The sequence below is a fragment of the Podarcis raffonei genome, chromosome 9, assembly GCF_027172205.1.
Source record: "Podarcis raffonei isolate rPodRaf1 chromosome 9, rPodRaf1.pri, whole genome shotgun sequence".
NCBI lineage: Eukaryota > Metazoa > Chordata > Lepidosauria > Squamata > Lacertidae > Podarcis > Podarcis raffonei.
The window spans coordinates 79,925,169-79,944,781 of record NC_070610.1 but is presented as its reverse complement, the minus strand read 5'-3'; the positions used below and the strand labels follow the sequence as shown (position 1 = coordinate 79,944,781).

At 52.3% G+C, this 19,613-nt stretch overlaps 1 protein-coding gene and 1 long non-coding RNA gene across 2 annotated transcripts in view; one reads left to right on the top strand and one right to left on the bottom strand.

Annotated features, from left to right (window-relative positions):
* LOC128420616 (uncharacterized) overlaps positions 1-19,613 on the bottom strand; it is a 393,346-nt gene that overhangs the window by 71,413 nt on the left and 302,320 nt on the right. The window lies entirely within an intron of this gene.
* On the top strand, positions 10,884-14,265 carry SPR (sepiapterin reductase). The gene is made up of 3 exons (XM_053402276.1): positions 10,884-11,379; positions 13,278-13,568; positions 13,763-14,265. The coding sequence occupies exons 1-3, from the start codon at positions 11,055-11,057 to the stop codon at positions 13,951-13,953; spliced, it is 807 nt and encodes a 268-aa protein (XP_053258251.1). The 5' UTR covers positions 10,884-11,054; the 3' UTR covers positions 13,954-14,265.

The following is a 19,613-nucleotide window of genomic DNA, read 5'->3' as shown; positions in this document are numbered from 1 at the left end:
ACTTACAAAATATAGAAGCAGGCTGAGAGTTGAAGCAAATGAGCACTCCTTCAGCAAGCACCTCACCTGGAGCGACGAGGCTGCAGCAGTCCAGGCTAGCAAGTGCATTGCGTACTTGATCCTGCCTTTGGCACCCAGGTCTAGGGGAGCTCCACCAACTGACCCCCCCATCCTGACTCAAACAGGCCTCCACTTGTCCTTGAGGACCACAGCAATTTTGACACCCAGGCAATGTGTTCAGAGCAGTCATGGGGAATGGGTGGGCCCCATATCAAACCACAAGAAAACCCAAAGAGTTGCAGCAGAGGTTTCTGGGGAGGGCCCGGCGCCTACATGGATATGTGGACCACATGTCTGGAGCAGCACAGGAAGACCACCCTGAAACTATTTGGACTCCCAAACTGACCAAATGTTTTCTCTGCAAGGAGGGAGGGGGTGAGGGAGCCTCCCCATTGTCTCAGGAATTGGGAAATCACCATCTCAAAGGAATGGCCAGACTACCAGGAAAGGCCATCAGATAAGGCATTATCAGATAACCTGGCAGACAGGAAAAACATCAACATTCAAATTTCTGTTGTAGACCACCTTTTCTGTGATGTAGGTATGATGTATCTGGGGGGTGGTCTTGGGTTACACCCCTTCTATGATGTATGTATGATGTATGGAGGGGTGGTCTGGAGCTCCAGGGAAGGCAATTTAAAAATGTCTATACAGTGGTACCTTGGGTTACATAAGCTTTAGGTTACAGACGCTTCAGGTTACAGACTCCGCTAACCCAGAAATATAACCTCGGGTTAAGAACTTTGCTTCAGGACGAAAACAGAAATCGTGCTCCGACGGCACGGCGGAGTGGTGCTTCAGGTTAAGAACAGTTTCAGGTTAAGAACGGACCTCCAGAACGAATTAAGTACTTAACCCGAGGTACCACTGTATAAGGGCGGGCACACCTTGGTTCTGGGTTCCTCCTCCTTTCCTGCATGTGAGGGGAGCACCCTGTTGCAACAGTTCAATAAAAATCAGGCTTATTAGCTGCTTTGCTTCTCAATATTCTCTGGTTGGCCTCTGTTATTTTCTCCTACCGATGGAGAACCTACATAGGACTCTATAAGGGCTCTTGTGTCCCCCATAAGGGAATGAGGGCAGATTTTGTTTCTGACACAGCCCTCCCACAATAAGCATACGTGCCTCCTCCTGTCTTGGAAGTGTGATGCTGTGCCCATGCTCGGCTGTTTGAGCATCTGGGTGGTCACTGAAAGAACCAAACATTGGTCTAGATTGGCTCCTTTTGGTCTGATACAGCAGTGTTTATCCCTGAGTAGGTTTCCTGATCCTGCCCAGCCGGGGATCTGGACACAATGCACTCTGGGCTTTGGGCTTTAAGGGAGCAGCAATACACGGCTGCTATCTATGGTGCACCTCAGGTGTCAAGGGGCGACAGAGGAAATCTTCCTGAGCTTGTTTCCAAGAAGCCTTTGAAAATGCACCCATATCCAGGCACCAAGCAAGGATCTGGCTGCTTGATCAGGGAGGGAGTGAGGCCTCCAGCAATTAACTCCAGAGTTTGTAATGTGGGGTTCTCATTAACAGGTCGCAGGGAGAGTGGAAAGTCCAAGGGAGGGCTGCTTACATATTGATGCCCATCGCAGGTTGGCCAGATCGCTGACCCTTCTCTGTCCTGTTCCCTGTGGGGCCCCAGATCTGTAATTATTTCTCTCATTTGCTCATTGTCCTGTTGGTTACACAGTGATGAGCTAACGTCAAGCAGGTGGAGGTCAGCAGGAGGTGCGGGAAGCACCAGAGAGTTGGGTCCTTCTTTGAACGCTTGGCTTTGGTCAGCATCCAGAAGACTAGCCAAGCCCTTCCAAGAGCTTGTCTGGGCAACTGGAAAGCTCCCTGTCCCCCCTGCCCCCACCGCAGCACTTTAATCCTCCTCAGGGCCGGCTGTTCTGCCTACAACATTTCTTAGGGTGCCTCCAGAATGTCAGAAGGGATTCAAGCACCCGCTGGAACTCTGTGTTTGTGAAGTCCAAGCGGTTCAGAAGGCTTGGTCGTTCCAGCGCAACAAACCCACTTTAAAAAGGAACCAGGCTTTTTGCAGTTTGGAAAGTTGGGTGTGGAAGAATGAGAAACGGAAAGGTTTGTAAACAGCCTGCAAGCAAATCAAGATGAATGCAGGACTAAGGCTCGTTGTCTTATAACCGTCCCATAAAGCAATCAGAAACCATCCTCAACAAAGACCAGATATAATCTAACCTCCGCATAAGCTTTCTGCAAGCAGCTCAGGATGAACGCTCAAGGGCAGTGATGGATGGTGCTGATGGAAATTGCGCTCCAAAAACATAGGGAGGGCACCAGGTTGGCAAAGGCTGCTCTGTCTATTGTGCTATGGTGTTTCCTTTTAGAATATTAACCTGGCTGTTTTTCAAATTGTGCACCGTAATGGGGGCAATTCAAGTATGGAACAGACAGCAGGGTAGATATAATGTTCATGCACAAATGTCCTTTGGGAGAACTGAGACAAAGTCCAGGGAGGTGGCAGAGGTGGGTCGGCGCCTCCCGCCCCCCTGAGACTGGGATTCTCTCCCCTCGCCCTCTCTCAGGCCCACCGAGGGGGCTGCATTAATGAGAAACGAGACCCACCTTTCCCATCACCCCAGCCCCGCGCTGCCCCATAGGGGGAATGGAGGGGGAGGGCAAGCCTTTGATTCGGCGGCATTTGTTCTCCCCCCCCCACGTCCCCCACAGGAATACTGTCTCATAGGAGAGCAGCTCCAGAGCAATTGGCCTTGCGACAGCTTAATTAATAACAGAACATATTTGATCGGAGCCTCCATTAACCTCCATTGAGCCGCCTAAATAATCACTCATTAAAAGGCACTTGGAGCCCTGGGGGACAGGACAGTTTACCAGCCATCTCGGTGCCCCTTGGCAGCAGAGCTGGTTAATCAGTTCCCTCTCCCCGCTTTGCTGTCCAGCCACAGGGTAAATATTTGACATGCCCCCCAACTCCCAGGACGGCTACACATTTCCTCCTGGGTCTCTTTCTTCTCCTTCCTTTGCTGGGGGGGGGGAGGAAGGGCCCCTTTCCACGCAGCCATTCCCAAGAGTGGGGTGCCTGCCACGAGGGACTCTTGTGGACAGGGGTAAAGGCACGGCGCCCCACGCAAGGAAGATCTGCGTGGTCACTGCTGAGAATGCTATTCTAATTAATGATTATTTATGGCACTTTCTACAGCCGCCGGGGCTTGTTCCAGACCTGGACTTAGGGGACCATGGCATCAGCCACTGGCTCAGGCCCCTTTCCGTGCGTCTTTGGGTTGGAGCAACTCTTTCTGCCACCTCCGCCCGCAGCGCCCTGCCATCCCCGCAGGGTATCAGCCCGGTGCGTCTGTCTCCGAGCGGAGCCTGAGCTCCTTCCTGCTCTGGGGAGCCTGAGTGCCCTTTGCCAATTTGCTGACAAGGCTCAAAATCCCCAGCGCAGCCATGCAAAGCCTCCCAAATTAAAAAAGAGAGCTCTGAAGCGACTTTCCAAATCCAGGACCTGACCCAGCCCGACCTCAGGTCATGGAGCTCTCCCTTGCAGCAAATTAAAAGGGTCTTAAGGAAAGGGGCTAAAAAAGGAGACCATTGTAGGCTAGCCACATGCACCCCCCCAAAAAAAAATCATAGAGGGTATGCTCTGTCCATCACGGGGCGGTGTGTGTCTCTTGGGGGGTGGGCAGCCCTAGTGCTCCAGTATTTGGCTACTGCAGCGCCTTCCTTCACCAGCAGAGGGCACGAAGGGTTTGTAGACCTCCAGATGGATCAGATGCATGGCATGTCCAGCCCAGGATGCAAAGCCTCCACAGTGGCCGGCCAAATGACTCTGGGATCTCACAAAAGGGACAACGAGGCAACAGGTGTCCTCAGCACCTTGGATAAGGGGGCTCCATAGCAGGCCCACCCCTGGTGCACAGCAAGAACAAGGGCTCACTGCACCCATGAGACGATGCAAGAAAATGGCAGTTTTCAACTTGGGGGGGGGGCTGTTAAGGGCTACCACCTGTACTTTTCTGCAACTCATGTCCCTTTACAGAGACCACTTTTTACAATTCCTTCCCCACCACAATGTAGAGATGTACCTGCAACCCACCAAAACGCTTCATGAATCTGAAAAAAAAGGACAAGGCCATGAAAAACTTGTGGCATAGTAAGTTTTCAGTCTTTAAGTGACTGTAAGACTCTGCATGCGGGACGCGGGTGCCCCTGTGGGTTAAACCACAGAGCCTAGGACTTGCTGATCAGAAGGTTGGCGGTTCGAATCCCCTTGACGGGGTGAGCTCCCGTTGCTCAGTCCCTGCTCCTGCCAACCTAGCAGTTCAAAAGCACGTCAAAGTGCAGGTAGATAAATAGGTACCGCTCCGGCGGGAAGGTAAACGGCGTTTCCGTGCGCTGCTCTGGTTCGCCAGAAGCGGCTTAGTCATGCTGTCCACATGATCCGGAAAAACTGCAGACAAATGCCAGCTCCCTCGGCCTGTAAAGAGAGATGAGCACCGCAACCCAGTGGCGTAGCGTGGGTTGTCAGCACCCGGGGCAAGGCAAGTAATTTGCACCCCCTAACCCGTGGATTTTAGTACTCGAGTGCGAGCGCGCCCCCCCAAGATGTTGCGGCCCCCCCTGCACCCCCCACGCTACGCCACTGGGGCTGGGGGCGAGCGAAGGAGCCAAGGACCCCCCCCAAAGGCTCAGCAGGAATTTATTAAATTTATTATTTACGGAGCCCCCGCGGGCCGAGGCAGCCGAAGCCCCCTCCCCTCGGGCGCCTCCCCGCCCCCTCCTCTCCTTGGGCTGTAGGTGGAGCCCGCGCTCCAAGGCGCTCCAGATCCGGGCTTGGCGAGCGCCTCTCCGGGGGCTTCCAGCCGCGCTCCGTCCTCCCCCCCCCCGCGGCTGAGACTTGCGCTGAGAGCCGGAGCCAGCGGCGCCCCCTTCAGCCGGGAGACACTCGCCCGCCCGCCGGCTTCCTCTCGGAGGGTTTTGGGGAGCGCAGGGCGCGTCGAGGCCCCTCGGAGCTCTCCTCCCTCCCAGTCGGCAGAAGCAGCCGCCGCCTGTGGCTGGGCTGAGGGGATGGCGTCGGCGTCGGGGTGCGGAGGCTGCCGGTGCCCGGCCAGGCGTCGGTGGCGGCGTCGGCGCTGCTGCAGCGGCTGCTCCTCCTGCGAGCAGTGAGTGGAGCGCAGCCGCAGCGGCGGCGGCGGGGGGTGGGCGCGCGCGCTAGGGCGCAAGGCTGGCGGTGGCGGCGGGGAGCCCGGCGGAGGAAGGAACTTGTCCCTTCCCTCTGGACTCGCGCCCCCCCCAGATGTTGCGCCCGGTGCGGCCGGCACCCCTGGCACCCCCCACGCTACGCCACTGCCGCAACCCCAGAGTCGGCCACAACTGGACCTAATGGCCAGGGGTCCCTTTACCTTTACCTTTAAGACTCTGCATTGTTTTTTCTTGTGCCCAACTAACACAGCTGCCATTCTGAAAATAGTTTCAACCTGGTGCCTAGTGATCTGACCTGATCCCCGCAGATCACAAACTTTGCTTTTACATGGAATCACAGAATTATAGAGTTGGAAGGAACCTTCACAGGTCGTCTAGTCCAACCCCCTGCCATGCAAGAATCTCAGCTAGAGCATCCATGGTGGACGGGCCCCCAACCTCTGCTTAAATGCCTGCAAGGAAGGAGAGAGTCCACAACCTCCCAAGGGAGACCGTTCCACTGTCAAACAGCATCAGAAAGTTTCTCCTGGTGTTTAGTCAGAATCTCCTTCCTTGTTTCTGCTTCTGCCTCTGCTTCTGGACTTCTCTCTGCCCCAGACTCTCCCAGCTCGTTAAGCCCTGTTATCTCTTCATCTCCCAACACCGCCTCTTCCCAGTCTTCTCTCTCTTCCCCCTTCTGACCACTCATTGTTGTCCTACCACAAAGCCCCAGGCTCTGAGCCTTCTTCCCTTGGCGGTTCCCCAGCTGGTGCCTCCATTCCTCTGCCTCCAACCAGCCCAGGACACTGGACTAGGTCTGCCACTGATCTAGCAGGGTCTTCTTCTTCTTCTTCTGTTCTCCAAGCTAAACCAGCTTGGCTGATGCTGAGAAACAAATGATTGATGAAAGAGAGATGAGGCAGGATGGGAAGATCAAAGACTGGTCTGGACAGGGGACATGCATTGCCATTCCCACCAGAGGCAGCCACCCCAGACACCTTGTTCTTTTCGCTCCCCCAAGGAAGATAAATCTCCCCCCCCACACACATTCTATTGGAGAAGAGCTTCTTCAAGCAGCTGCAAGCAGCTGCTCTTCTCTCAAGCACTCACGGATCCCCAAAGGGTGGGAAGAGGGCAGGCCTCACCAATGGGGCATGGGAGTCATGAAGATGGGTCATGAGAAAGCCATTCCAGCCTCCCACCCCCCAATTTCTGGTCACCTGGCTGCTTTTGCAGGTGCCGAAGACAGGGCAGCCGTGTGGCAAGATCTCCCTCTGGTGCTGAGAGGGGGAACAGCAGCACTTATAAACGCCATCTCCAACTCCTCGAAAGATTCCCTCAGCGGTGTCTCCAAAAGATTATACACTTCACCTGGGTGAACTAATACCAGTGTACTGGAAGAAGCAAAGATCACCAGTGTGGAAGCAATGATTCTTCAACATCCACTTCGTTGGACTGGTCATGTTGTGCGGATGCCTGATGATTGTCTACCAAAGCAACTACTCTATTCTGAACTTAAGAATGGAAAGCGTAATGCTGGTGGTCAACAAAAGAGGTTTGAAGACCCTCTCAAGGCAATTTTTTAAAAAAATGTAGTATAAACACTGACAACTGGGAAACACTGGCCTGCAAGCGCTCTGGTTGGAGAACAGCCTTGACCAAAGGTGTCCTGGGCTTTGAAGACACTCGAACTCAGGACGCAAGGGAGAAACGTGCTGAGAGGAAGGCACGCTTGGCAAATCCACACCGTGATAAACTCCCACCCGGAAACCCATGTCCCCACTGTGGAAGGACGTGTGGATCCAGAATTGGCCTCCACAGTGACTTATGGACTCACTTTTAAAACTGTGTTTATAGAAGACAATCTTACTCGGCTATGAGGGATTGCCAAAGAAGAAGAGAAAGAGTTTTCTGACACTCATTAGCAGCTCAGTATATTTATTTATATCCCCACATCTGAGTGGGGCACACGGTCTCTCCCACCCCCTCTCCCTCTTGTTATCCTCACAACAAGCCTGTGAGGGAAATCCGGCTAAGAGAGCTTGGAGCTTCATGGCTGAGTGAGGACTGGAACACTCACTCTCCCTGCCCCTTGGTCAGCAACTAGACTAGCCCAGCCGAAAGCACACTTGCATGAGTAAGTCAAAAGTAGCTGCAGAGAAGCACACAAAGGCTCTTCATTGTGGGAATGTTGTGGATAGTAGGAGAGGATATATTGATTAAATATTATCTTTCCTCACTCACACTAGTGAGTCAGTAGCACATGCCCCAGTATATAGCAGGAAGCTAGTTGAAAGATTTGTTTGAATCTCTTTACTTAAGCAATCCAATCTGGCTTGTCCAGATTGGGTTTTGTTCCTGGCAAATTCCCCTTTTATCCCTCCTAAAAAGAATAAAGACACAACAGTATCTAAAAGTAATGAGAAGTTTACTCACATTCAGTTTACAGTAGGTTCCCTGAAGGCAGAAGAGAGTGTGGGTTCATCCCATATGGGAATGAGCCCATGTGCTGCTGGCTGAGAGCCAGCAGAGAGCAAAAGCATCAAGAGGGAATAAAACGAAGAAGAAGGGAAGATGGCTGCGTGACCAGCCCTTTCATGGGGTCTGCCAGGGTCACGCCCATCTACCTGGTCCACGCAGGGGGAGGATGCTTCAGACCAGGTGTGACAGGAAGTCCTCCTGGCTGGAGTAACACCCCCCTGCGCGTCCACTCTGGGCAAACAGGAAGTGGTGTACTTGACTGCTTATGTTACATCCCACATTCATTACAAGGAAGGAGCCATGCCTGCCCCACTTCTCTGGTCTTTTCCAACTGATCTTGCCCCATTGCACATCGCTAAAGACTCTTTGCCAGCCAGCCTTGAGAGTTTTCCCTCTTTGCCTGGCCCCCGAGCTTGCAAAGAGGGAGGCTGCGTCTTAATCAGAAGATCACAACACTTTCCTTTCGATTTAAAAATATATTTTTTACCAGTTGCACTGGCTCCTGGTGGAGTATCGGGTTAGGTTTAAGGTGCTGGTCTTGACCTTTAAAGCCCTTTGTGGCTTAGGGCCCTCACATTTATGGGACCACCTCTCCTGGTATGCCCCGCAGAGGACCTTAAGGTCCAGGAATAACCATAGTTTAGAGGTCCCGGGCCCTAAGGAAGTCAGACTATCCTCCACCAGGGTCAGGGCCTTCTCAGTGATGGCTCCAACCTGGTGGAATGCTCTGTCCCATGAGACTAGGGCCCTGCAGGATTTAACTTCCTTCTGCAGGGCCTGTAAGACAGAGCTATTCCGCCTGGCCTTTAATTTGAATTCAGCCTGATCTTTTATTCCCCTTCCTTCCCTCCCCCTCCCTTTTATGAAGATTACCCACTCTGAGACCCCACAGCTAATTCTCCCCTGGCCTCCTCGCTGGCCCAAGTAGGACTAATTTAGCCAGCTAGCCATGGGGATTATCTAATGTTTATTGGATAGATTTCCCCCTAAATTGATTTTTGAATTCTGAATTTATTGTTATTCACGTTTTATACTGTATTTTATGCTGTTTTTTGTTGTATCAATTAAGTGTTTTAAATTTGTTGTTAGCTGCCCTGAGCCCAGTTTTCTGAACCGGGAAGGGCGGGGTATAAATAAAAATTTATTTTTATTATTATTATTAATCACATTTAATCACATATTTAATCTCATTCCTTTGGTGCCACCCTGGGTTCCGATGGGAGGAAAGCTAGAATATTAAACAGGCAACAAAGTTTCTGGGTCAAGCACAGCCCCACAAAGAGCATGCTGAAATAGTCCAATCTGGAGGTTACTAGGGGTGGCCAATTCCTCTCTGTCCCAGACAGGCCTTAGCTGGAAAAGCAGCTGGAGGCAGAAACAGGGGCATCGGCTTCAAGAGGAACTTGGCTGGTCTCTCGGCGCCCTCTGTTGGCTACATGAGGGAGATAAAAATGATTTCCATCATCGGGAAATAGTTGGGGCATTTGGAATACAGCAGCTTAATTCATTTTATATACCATGCCACACCACACCTCATTCTTTTAGTATGTTACAATGACATCTGGTATGTTTCATTAAAATTAAGCACATTCCGGTCTCCTTGAGATTTCAACATGTGCTTCTCTCTGCCATTCATAGGAAGCTTTTACTGAATCAGACGACTGGTCCACCCAGCTCAGTCCTGGATCCTGAGAAGAGTCCTGCTGGATGAGGCCAATGGCCCACCTTGTCCACCATCCTGTTCTCACACCAGATGCCCCAAGCGGAAACCCACAAGCAGGAGTCCAGCAACTGGGGTCCAGAAGCATTGCTGTCGCCAGTTGTGGATCCATTTACACAGCTTCCTCTCTGCCTTTCAGAAGATGTTGGGTTTCGTTCATCACTTCCATGCAATCTGTTTCATGAGCATTTATTCTGATTTGCTTGTGGCGAGATTCGAAGGTGTGCCGCTGCAAGAGTTACTGTCCCACACTTTCCAGTACATTCTTCTTGTCACTTCCCTTATTTTAAAAGCCTAATAATAATAATAATAATTTTATTATTTATACCCCACCCATCTGGTTGGGTTTCCCCAGCCACTCTGGGCGACTCCCAACAGAATGAAAAGCACAATAGAACCTCAAACAGCTATCATCAGATGTCTTCTAAAAGTTAGATAGTTGTTTATTTCCTTGACATCTGATGGGAGGGTGTTCCACAGGGAGGGCGCCACCACCGAGAAGGTCCTCTGCCTGGTTCCCTGTAACTTGGCTTCTCGCAATGAGGGAACCGCCAGAAGGCCCTTGGAGCTGGACCTCAGTGTCCAGGCTGAGCAATGGGGGGTGGAGATGCTCCTTCAGGTATACTGGGTCTTTGAGGCTATTTAGGGCTTTAAAGGTCAGCACCAACACTTCGAATTGTGCTCGGAAACGTACTGGGAGCCAGTGTAGGCATTTCAGGATGTTTTGTGGAAGTGGGTTTGTTGTGCAAGACCTCCCAATCAACTATATTTGCACAAACTGAATTTGATGGGATGCGACACAAAAACATTGACTGACTTGAAGCGCCCACTGTCACCACAAGGAGGCAGCACTGTTGCACGGCTGGCTCCCAAGGCCTCCCATGTGTCCTTGACTTTCTATGCATCAGCTTTGTTTGCTTTGGCCTTATCTGCTCTGTTTTTCAACCTGAGCTCAGGTCACTCTTTGAATCAAAAAAGTCGGGTAGAAGTTCCTGCTGGCTTCAGGCACCTGGCCCACTGGCAGGCCCAGTCTGCGTCACAAAAATGTCTGCAAACAAGACATGGCGTCTGGCAACATCAATCCCTCTTTGGGGGAATCCCTCGCAGTGCCTGCAAACAGACAGTCAAGTTGTGTGTCCACAGCAGTGCCCAGAGGAGGAATGGCCGCCGGGAGGAGCGCAGAGAGGCATAAAATATAAATAAGAGCAACAACCTCTCCCTAAACCCTCATCCTATTTGTCTGCAGTGCCATTCTATGTCTTCCCATTAATCATTTGCTTATCCCGCACTTTCCACATCCCATTCCCGATTGCTCTGATCCGAGGCCAAAGCCAGGAAGAAAAAGGAGAAGCCAGGGCAGGGATTTGCACCAGGGCAGGGAGGACCCGTCGCTCGCCAGCTGCCTTAGTTTCACTTTCGGGTGCCAAGGAGATTAAGCACATTCTGGCCTGGCCAGAGCTCAATGGGGCATTGATGTATTTGCTACACAGCTGAATTATTCGCATTTCTAGGCGGTGGGCATAAAAGCACCCGGCGCGCGTCTCCTCCTTTCGCCGGGCGGGGTCTCTGCAGCGGTCCCGCCTCGGAGCGCCGTGCGTAAAAGCGCACGAGTGGCGCGCCCGGCTTCCGAGCGGCCATGGACGGAGAGGCGGGCGGTGGGGCGGCGGGTCTGGGCCGCGCCGTGGGCATCGTGACGGGCGCCTCGCGAGGCTTCGGCCGGAGCTTGGCGCGCCTGCTGGCCCCGCGCCTGGCGCCCGGCTCGGCGCTGCTGCTGGTGGCGCGCTCGGCGGCCGCGCTGGAGCAGCTGGAGGGCGAGCTGCGCGCCGCCTGCCCGGCGCTTCGCGTGCGCGGCCTGCCCGCCGACCTGGCCACGGACAACGGGCTGCAGCGCGTGGTGCGCGCCGCCCGGGAGCTCCGCGGGGACGGGCCGCTGGAGCGGCTGCTGCTCGTCAACAACGCCGGTGAGCGGGCGGCGCCCCGACACGCTCCTGAGCGCGTGCAGAGTGCCTTCCTCCTCCAGGTCCGGAGGCAGCTGCGGGACCGGCTTGACGGCGGCTTCCTGCAGGGGCTGCATGCATCCTTTGAAAGGCCAGTTCCCGGGGAAAGGGCTAAGCGGGGGCCGTCTTGGCAAAGTCCCCAAATCCACGCGCGCTGCCGTTACGCACACTAGACGGGTGTCCTTGCTTCCCCCCTCCCTCGTTTATTTCTGCATCCCCTCCCTCTTTTTCTTCCTCCGCTTTTCTGCATCCTAAAGCGCCAGGACACCGAGGGCGGAAGAGAAGGCGGTGAACGCATATTCCGTTACTGAAGCGGGATATGTGAGCCTTGTGAATTACAGTGGCACCTCGGGTTAAGTACTTAATTCGTTCCGGAGGTCCGTTCTTAACATGAAACTGTTCTTAACCTGAAGGACCACTTTAGCTAATGGGGCCTCCCGCTGCTGCTGCGCAGCCGTACGATTTCTGTTCTCATCCTGAAGCAAAGTTCTTAACCAGAGGCAGTGGCGTAGCGTGGGTTGTCAGCACCCGGGGCAGGGCAAGTAATTTGTGCCCCCTAACCCGTGGATTTGCGCCCCATAACCCTAACCCCCAGATGTTGCGCCCGGTGCGGCCGGCCCCCCCTGCACCCCCCACGCTACGCCACTGACCAGAGGTACTATTTCTGGGTTTGCGGAGTCTGTAACCTGAAGCGTATGTAACCCGAGGTACCACTGTAGTTTTGGGGTCCACGACAAACATAACTTTGGGGTTGTTGCTGTGGGAATGCAGCGGAGATGAGAAGCGCGCGGATTCAAGCTCCCCCACTTTGGATCCACTTGCAGCTCCTGGGAAGAAAAACGAGGAAGTGTAGCGCTTGGGAACTTCCAAGTCAGGGGGATCGTTGGGCACCTAGTTGCTTTGCCAGACTCCGCCCTCTTCCGCGGATCATCTCGGCCCCTTTGTGCTGGGAGATACCACACCTGGCTGTGTAGGCTCCGACATGCAAGAAAAGCCCCCTTGGAGACAAAAACAACCCCCTCCTCTTTCACCCATAAGCAGGGTGTTTGTATGTGTGTGCTAAGCATCCTTCTGCTTTTGCACTGTCTCTTAATGGTGGTGCCCCCCTTCCTGCAATGGTTAGTCCTCCTCAGCCAGGTCTTCCTCCATGTTCAGAATACTTTCAGACCTTGCCTTGCCCTGAGCAGTTGGCCCCCACCTCACCTTGGAGAACCCTAATCTCCCAGCCACAGGTCTCCCAGCTCCATTGCCTGTACTGTATAAAGGGGTGAGGTTTCTGTGTGATCCAGTTTGGGGTGGTGCCCCTAATGTGCGCGCTCTCTCTCTCTCTTTCCCTCCCTGTCTTTCTGTTCTGGTCCCCAATTTATGCCTTTTCTTCACTTACAGCATGATCTGAAAAGCTTTGCTTGTGAGCTGCTTGGCTTATCCCAGATATGGGGAGCTTCTGCCTGCGAGGCTGTTCCCATCCTCCAGTTCTGTGGTTTCCAAACTCTTTTGGGCCACTGCCCCCCTGGTTCCACAAACTCACCCTCAGTTCCTCCTTACCCTATCCTATAAAGGCGTCAGTCAGAATAGCGCTTTGCATGGCCCACTAGGACAGATAACTCAATTCAATTTCAAACAGTGACAATTGCATATTTAAAACTATTTTGTTTAATTAATTCAACAAACCGGATGAACTTGATCCTGTGGTGACAACTTTTCAGAGTCTGATATACATTTACACCTCCAACGCCCCCACTCTGTCATGCCTTGTCTTTTTGTGCCCCCCTACAGAATCCCAAGCCCCACTTCGGGAACCGCTGGTCTAGTCTGAAGAAGCACTTATGGATAAACAAACCGGGGTCTTCTTTCTCTTCTAGCTTCTCTTGGCGATGTTTCCAAATCCTTCTTGGACTTCACCAGCCCCGGCGAAGTCAACACCTACCTGGCCTTCAACGTCACCTCTGCGCTGTGCCTCACCTCCTCCCTCCTGAAGGCCTTCCCTGCTCAGCCTGGCTTGTGCCGAACGGTGGTCAATGTCTCCTCGCTCTGCGCTCTGAAACCCTTCCAGACTTGGGCCCTCTACTGCACTGGGAAAGCTGCCCGGGACATGATGTTCCGGGTCCTAGCGGCAGAAGAGCCAGACATCAGGGTGCTCAGCTATGCGCCAGGTGAGTCTGGGGTCTGCCAGCTGGTATGGCTTCCGGCGTCACCAGCCGTTCCATCGTCTCTTGCTGGCCGTCCGCTGATGGGCCCTTCGCTCTCCTCCCCATGAATCATAAAACCATAGAACTGAAGAGTTGGAAGGAACCCGTTCTGCCCAACAGCCTGCAATGCAGGAATCACCTCTTGCCTTCTCTTCCAGGTCCCCTGGACACGGATATGCAGGAAGAGGCTCGCACCAAATCGGGAAACCTGGAGCTGCGGAAGACGTTCCTGCACATGAAGGAACACGGGGAACTGCTGGATTGCGACATCTCCTCCCAGAAGCTGTTGGATCTTCTTCTCGCAAACACCTTTGAATCGGGGGCTCATGTTGACTTCTATGATATCTGAATAAAAAGCCCCCGCCCTTCTTCTTCTCCCGGCACCTCCTAGGCTTTTGCTGCTCTGTGCTGCACCTCTGTAGGACTTGTGTTCAGCTTTCTCTCTGGACGCAGCGGCCATGGCCTGCCACTCAGAGCCTTGCATATTGTGGAAGCATCTGCCAAGTTCTGAGCCTGGGCCGTGTGGAAGGAGAGGAGGGTTCCAAGCTCAGGAAGAGGGGAGGATGGGAGGAACACCTGGGAAGAGTTTGCGCTCCACAAACAGGGAGGTAGGGATGTGGAAGGTTTCCCTGCACCCTTGGTGTCCCAAGCATCAAGGAACCCCACATAGTCCTTCCACAAGGTGACCAGTTGCGCTGGGATCTGGAAGGAAAGAAAGTCTAGCTGGAGAAATGGTTCTGCCGCTTGAAGGAGCGCAGAGGGTGGCAATGAAAGGCCCTCATTCTGTGCAGGGCTCCTCTTTCTATTTCCTGCTCTTTAGGGATGTCTCTGGTAAGTCTGCTTGAGCCATTCCATGAGCTTAACCACTACACCACACTGGCTCTCTCTCAGATGGGAGGGCGCATGTGGAGAAGAGCATTGACTCCTGTAGATCCCAGAGGCAGCTTGCCCACCTTACAGAGAGACCGACCTGTGAGGCATGGGCGACAGTGGCGTTTGGCCCCACACAATTTTGTTTTGCTTTCAGCATTCATTGGTTCAGTATTGCTACCGATTTCACGCATGCTTCAGCCAGCTGCAACGCTTATTTGACCTTTAACAGAGGAAGATGTTTCATTTCTGCCTGACCACGTTTGCCGTGCAGATTGGCTGTTTAATGATTTAAGAGGGATGCCTGATTGTGTTTGCTGGTCAAAGAGCTCTTTGACTAGCAAGCACAGTCATATAGTTGATTACAGTATGTCAAGGAAATAAGCAGTCGTAAATGCCTTTCTCTCTCTGCCCTGTAGTCACGAGTAACTGAAAAGGACCTCCTTTTCCTCAGAGAGAGGCGGTCAGGACAGACGCCACATGTCCAGAGCTGGACGTTAAGGTTCATTGTCACGGATGAGACTATTCTGAGCTCAGTCGGTTCGCAAGATACTACTAGCCATCAAGATAGAGGCTCCATTTTCTAAATGTCTCTCTGTTTTTCCTGGCCATGTAACCCAGTCATTCCTTCCCTCTTCTCATCCCATCTTCCTTAATAAAATCATCACTTGGCTTACTCTAAACTGGTGTGTGTGGAATTGTGGTGGGTTGTTTACCTGAGCCCGGTCTTGGCTGGGGAGGGTGGGGTATAAATAAAAATTTATTATTATTATTACCTCTTGACTGTCATGTTTAAGGCAATAACTTTAGTCTGGGTTTCCCAAAGTTGGGTCTCCAGCTGTTTTTGGACTACAGTTCCCATCATCCCTGACCGCTGGCCCTGCTAGCTAGGGATGATTGGAAGTGTAGTCCAAATCAGCTGGAGACCCAGGTTTGGGAAGCCCTGTCTTCGGAAGAGCCCTGTGGTTGTATGAGGCCAAAGGGGGCCCATCTCCTCCACAGCAGCCAAGAGAAGTCCTTTTTGAGCTCTTCCCCTTCCCTTTTTGTTTTGATGACCCTCAGTAATTTAGTACCATCAGCAAGCTTGCTTATTCCTAACTTCAGATCATAAGAACATAAGACCTCCCTTGGCAATGGCTTGTCTAGTCTTCTCTCAGGGCCTGTGTGGAAGGAGAGGAGGGTTCCAAGCTCAGGAAGAGGGGAGGATGGGAGGAACACCTGGGAAGAGTTTGCGTTCACACACAAGGAGAGGGAGGGTGTGATCTGGAAGGAAAGAAAGTCTAGCTGGAGAAATGGTTCTGCCGCTTGAAGGAGCGCAGAGGGTGGCAATGAAAGGCCCTCATTCTGTGCAGGGCTCCTCTTTCTATTTCCTGCTCTTTAGAGATGTCTCTGGTAAGTCTGCTTGAGCCATTCCATGAGCTTCCCACTGCCCAGTGCATCTGCTGGGGTTCTGCCACCTTTGCAGAGAAGCAGGAGCGTGTGGTTGTGCAGGATTCCTCCTTGGAAGCGGAAGCCCATTTGTGGTCCTCCCGAAGCCTTTCTGATGGAAGGTTGAGAGCGTTGTGAGATGAACGAAGCCAAGCCCTGCTGGATGAGGCCAAAGGGGACCCACCCTGCTCTCTCAGATGTGCAACACCTCTCTCCCCAGGAGTGGGTACTCGGAAGCATGGCTGCCTCTGACAGTGCGGACGGAGCAGGGCCACTCATAGGGGAATGGAGCCTGTGGGGCTCTGGGAGAAAAAAACAATTGGGGTGGTGCTGCTGCCTAGTGGTGGCTCTCCTGGCCCCAACAAGGAAGGGGGTCTCAGCTACAAGGATAAAGGCGTGGCCAGCTCAGTGGGGAGGCCAAGCTGGCATAGCATTTGTGCTTCTCTGGGCCTTTTTACATATTAATTTTATTATTTATGCCCTGCCCATCTGGCTGGGTTTCCCCAGCTACACTGGGTGACTCACGGCATATATCAGAACATACTGAAACATCAAACATTAATATCTTCCCGATACAGGGCGGCCTTCAGGTGTCTTCTAGAAGTCAGATAGTTGTTTATTTCCTTGACATCTGAAGGGAGGGCGTTGCACAGGGAGGGTGCATGTATAGAAGAGCATTGACATCCTCCCAGAGGCAGCTTGCCCACCTTGCTCACAATCTCCTTTCCCTTCCTCCCCCACAACAAACACTCTGTGAGGTGAATGGGGCTGAGAGACTTCAGAGAAGTGTGACTGGCCCAAGGTCACCCAGCAGCTGCATGTGGAGGAGCGGAGACGCGAACCTGGTTCACCAGATTACGAGTCCACCGCTCTTAACCACTACACCACACTGGCTCTCTCTGTGATGGGAGGGCGCATGTGGAGAAGAGCATTGACTCCTGTAGATCCCAGAGGCAGCTTGCCCATCTTACAGAGAGACCGACCTGTGAGGCATGGGCGACGATGGTGTTTGGCCCCACTCAATATTGTTTTGCTTTCAGCATTCATCGGTTCAGTATTGCTACCGATTTCACGCATGCTTCCGTCATCTGCAATGCTTATTTGGCCTTTAACAGAGGAAGATGTTTCATTTCTGCCTGACCATGTTAGCCGTGCAGATTGGCTATTTAATGCTTTACGAGGGATGCCTGATTGTGTTTGCTGGTCAAAGAGCTCTTTGACTAGCAAGCACAGTGTTGCCGGAAATATCCGAGGGCTCCCTTGGACAAAAAGTAAAGACACCAACCAGGATAACTTGGAGCAAAACAGCAGCCTGTAGGCTTGGCCTTTATTGAACTGTTGCAACAGGGTGTTCCCCTCACTTGCAAGAGAGAGGAAAGACCCAGAAAAATAGTGTGCAAGGTCTTATAAAAACTTTTTGAAATTCCCCTCCTCTAGGTCAAGCCCACCCCCAGAAACATCATGCATACATTACAGAAAGGAGGGGTTGAGGGAGGAGTTGGTGGTAACCTGAGTGTCTTGTCACCTGGCTGGTTCCTCCTTTCCCCCCTCCCCATGAGTCACTTCCAGGAGACAAAGGGGAGTTTGCAGTTTCCTGCCCCCTGAGGGAAGATCTGATCATTGTCCATTGTTTCAGTCCATGCTGAATCCACTCCCATATGCAAGTTCTTTGTGATCTTGATTGTCTTCTGTCTGGGATCATCAGGGTTGGCATAGCAACTGGGCAGGGCTCCTGTGGATGTGCTGAGACGGTGAAGGGATTATGGCTGACCAGGACCAAGGCACCCCCCTTTGATAGTTCTTGTCATATGGAGTAAAATAAAATGGAACAGTGCAAATCCGATGTATGGTTGATTTTCTATGAATTTATAACAGAAATGTGGCGAATGTAGTGTGTGAGGGTGTGTGTGTGTGAAGTTTGTACAAACAGAATGATTGGGGTGGGGGGGTTCCTGCTACAACAGTCATATAGTTGATTACAGTATGTCAAGGAAATAAGCAGTCGTGAATGCCTTTCTCTCTCTGCCCTGTAGTCACGAGTAACTGAAAAGGACCTCCTTTTCCTCAGAGAGAGGCGGTCAGGACAGACGCCACATGTCCAGAGGAGTGCTGGACATTCAGGTTCAATGTCACGGGTGAGACTATTCTGAGCTCAGCTGATTGGCAAGATACTACGAGCCGTCAAGATAGAGGCTCCATTTTCTAAATGTCTTTCTGTTTTCCCGGCCATGTAACCCAGTCATTCCTTCCCTCTTCTCATCCCATCTTCCTTAATAAAATCATCACTTGGCTTACTCTAAACTGGTGTGTGTGGAATTGTGGTGGGTTGTCTGCCTCTCGACTCTGTCATGTTTAAGGCAATAACTTAAGTCAGCTGATTTGGACTACAATTCCCATCATCCCTAGCTAGCACAGCCAGCGGTCAGGGATGATGGGAACTGTAGTCCAAATCAGCTGGAGACCCAAGTTTGGGAAGCCCTGTCTTCAGAAGAGGCCAAAGGGGCCCCATCTCGTCCACAGCAGCCAAGAGAAGTCCTTTTTAAGCTCTTCCTGTTCTCTTTTTGTTTTGATGACCCTCAGTAATTTAGTACCATTGCTTAATCCTACCTTCAGATCATAAGAACATAAGACCTACCTTGCCAATGGCTTGCCAAGTCCAGCATCAACTTCTCTCAGCGGCCAGCTAGGTGCCCCGAAAGGAAGACCCCAAGCAGGCCCTGGGTGCAACAGCAGCAACATTCTCCCAACCTGCAGCTCCAACTCGGCCAGGAGCAGAGGGGCCAAGAAGACCGGCAGGTGTCTCCCCCCCACAATAGTTCCGGAATCCATCTGGCTTTTGTGGACCATCCAACATTGTCCTGATGCCATCGCACAGTGTTTGATCTATGCTCAGGTTGGTGGTACCTGTATAAATATACTATATATCCTAAAGACGCCACAGCCTCTGCTGCAGCTCGTTTCCAAAGGGAACACGAACCCTGGGAGAATGCCTGGAACCCCTGGAATATCGCCCTGCTCAGACACTCTGCTGGGGTGCAGCTCTCCTATGGGGCTGCAGAGTCCCCACCCCAAAAAACACTGATGTTCATCCCAGCTGCTATAAGCCAGGTGCATGTCCAGCTTTTATTATGCATTTCTAAAAGGTAAAGGACCCGTGACAGTTATGTCCAGTCACAGACGACTCTGCGGTTGCGGCACTCATCTCTCTTTACAGGCTGAGTGAGTTGGCGCTTGTCTGCTCTGCAGATAGTTTTTCCAGGTCATGTGGCCAGCATGACTAAGCCGCTTCTTGCGAACCAGAGCAGGGCATGGAAACAGTGTTTACAGTACCTTCCCGCTGCAGCCGTACCTATTTATCTACTTGCACTGGCGTGCTTTCAGACTGCTAGGTTGACAGGAGCAGGGACTGAGCAATGGGAGCTCACCCCGTCGGGGGGATTCAAACCGCTGAGCTTCTGATCGGCAAGCCCAAGAGGCTCAGTGGTTTATATAACAATAAAAAATAAATATAAATAAAAAATTGTCCAGTAGCACCTTATAGACCAGGCATAGGCAAACTCGGCCCTTCAGATGTTTTTGGTCTACAACTCCCATGATCCCTAGCTAGCAGGACCAGTGGTCAGGGATGATGGGAACTGTAGTCCCAAAACATCTGGAGGGCCGCGTTTGCCTATGCCTGTTATTGACCAACTAAGTTTGTTCTGGGTATAA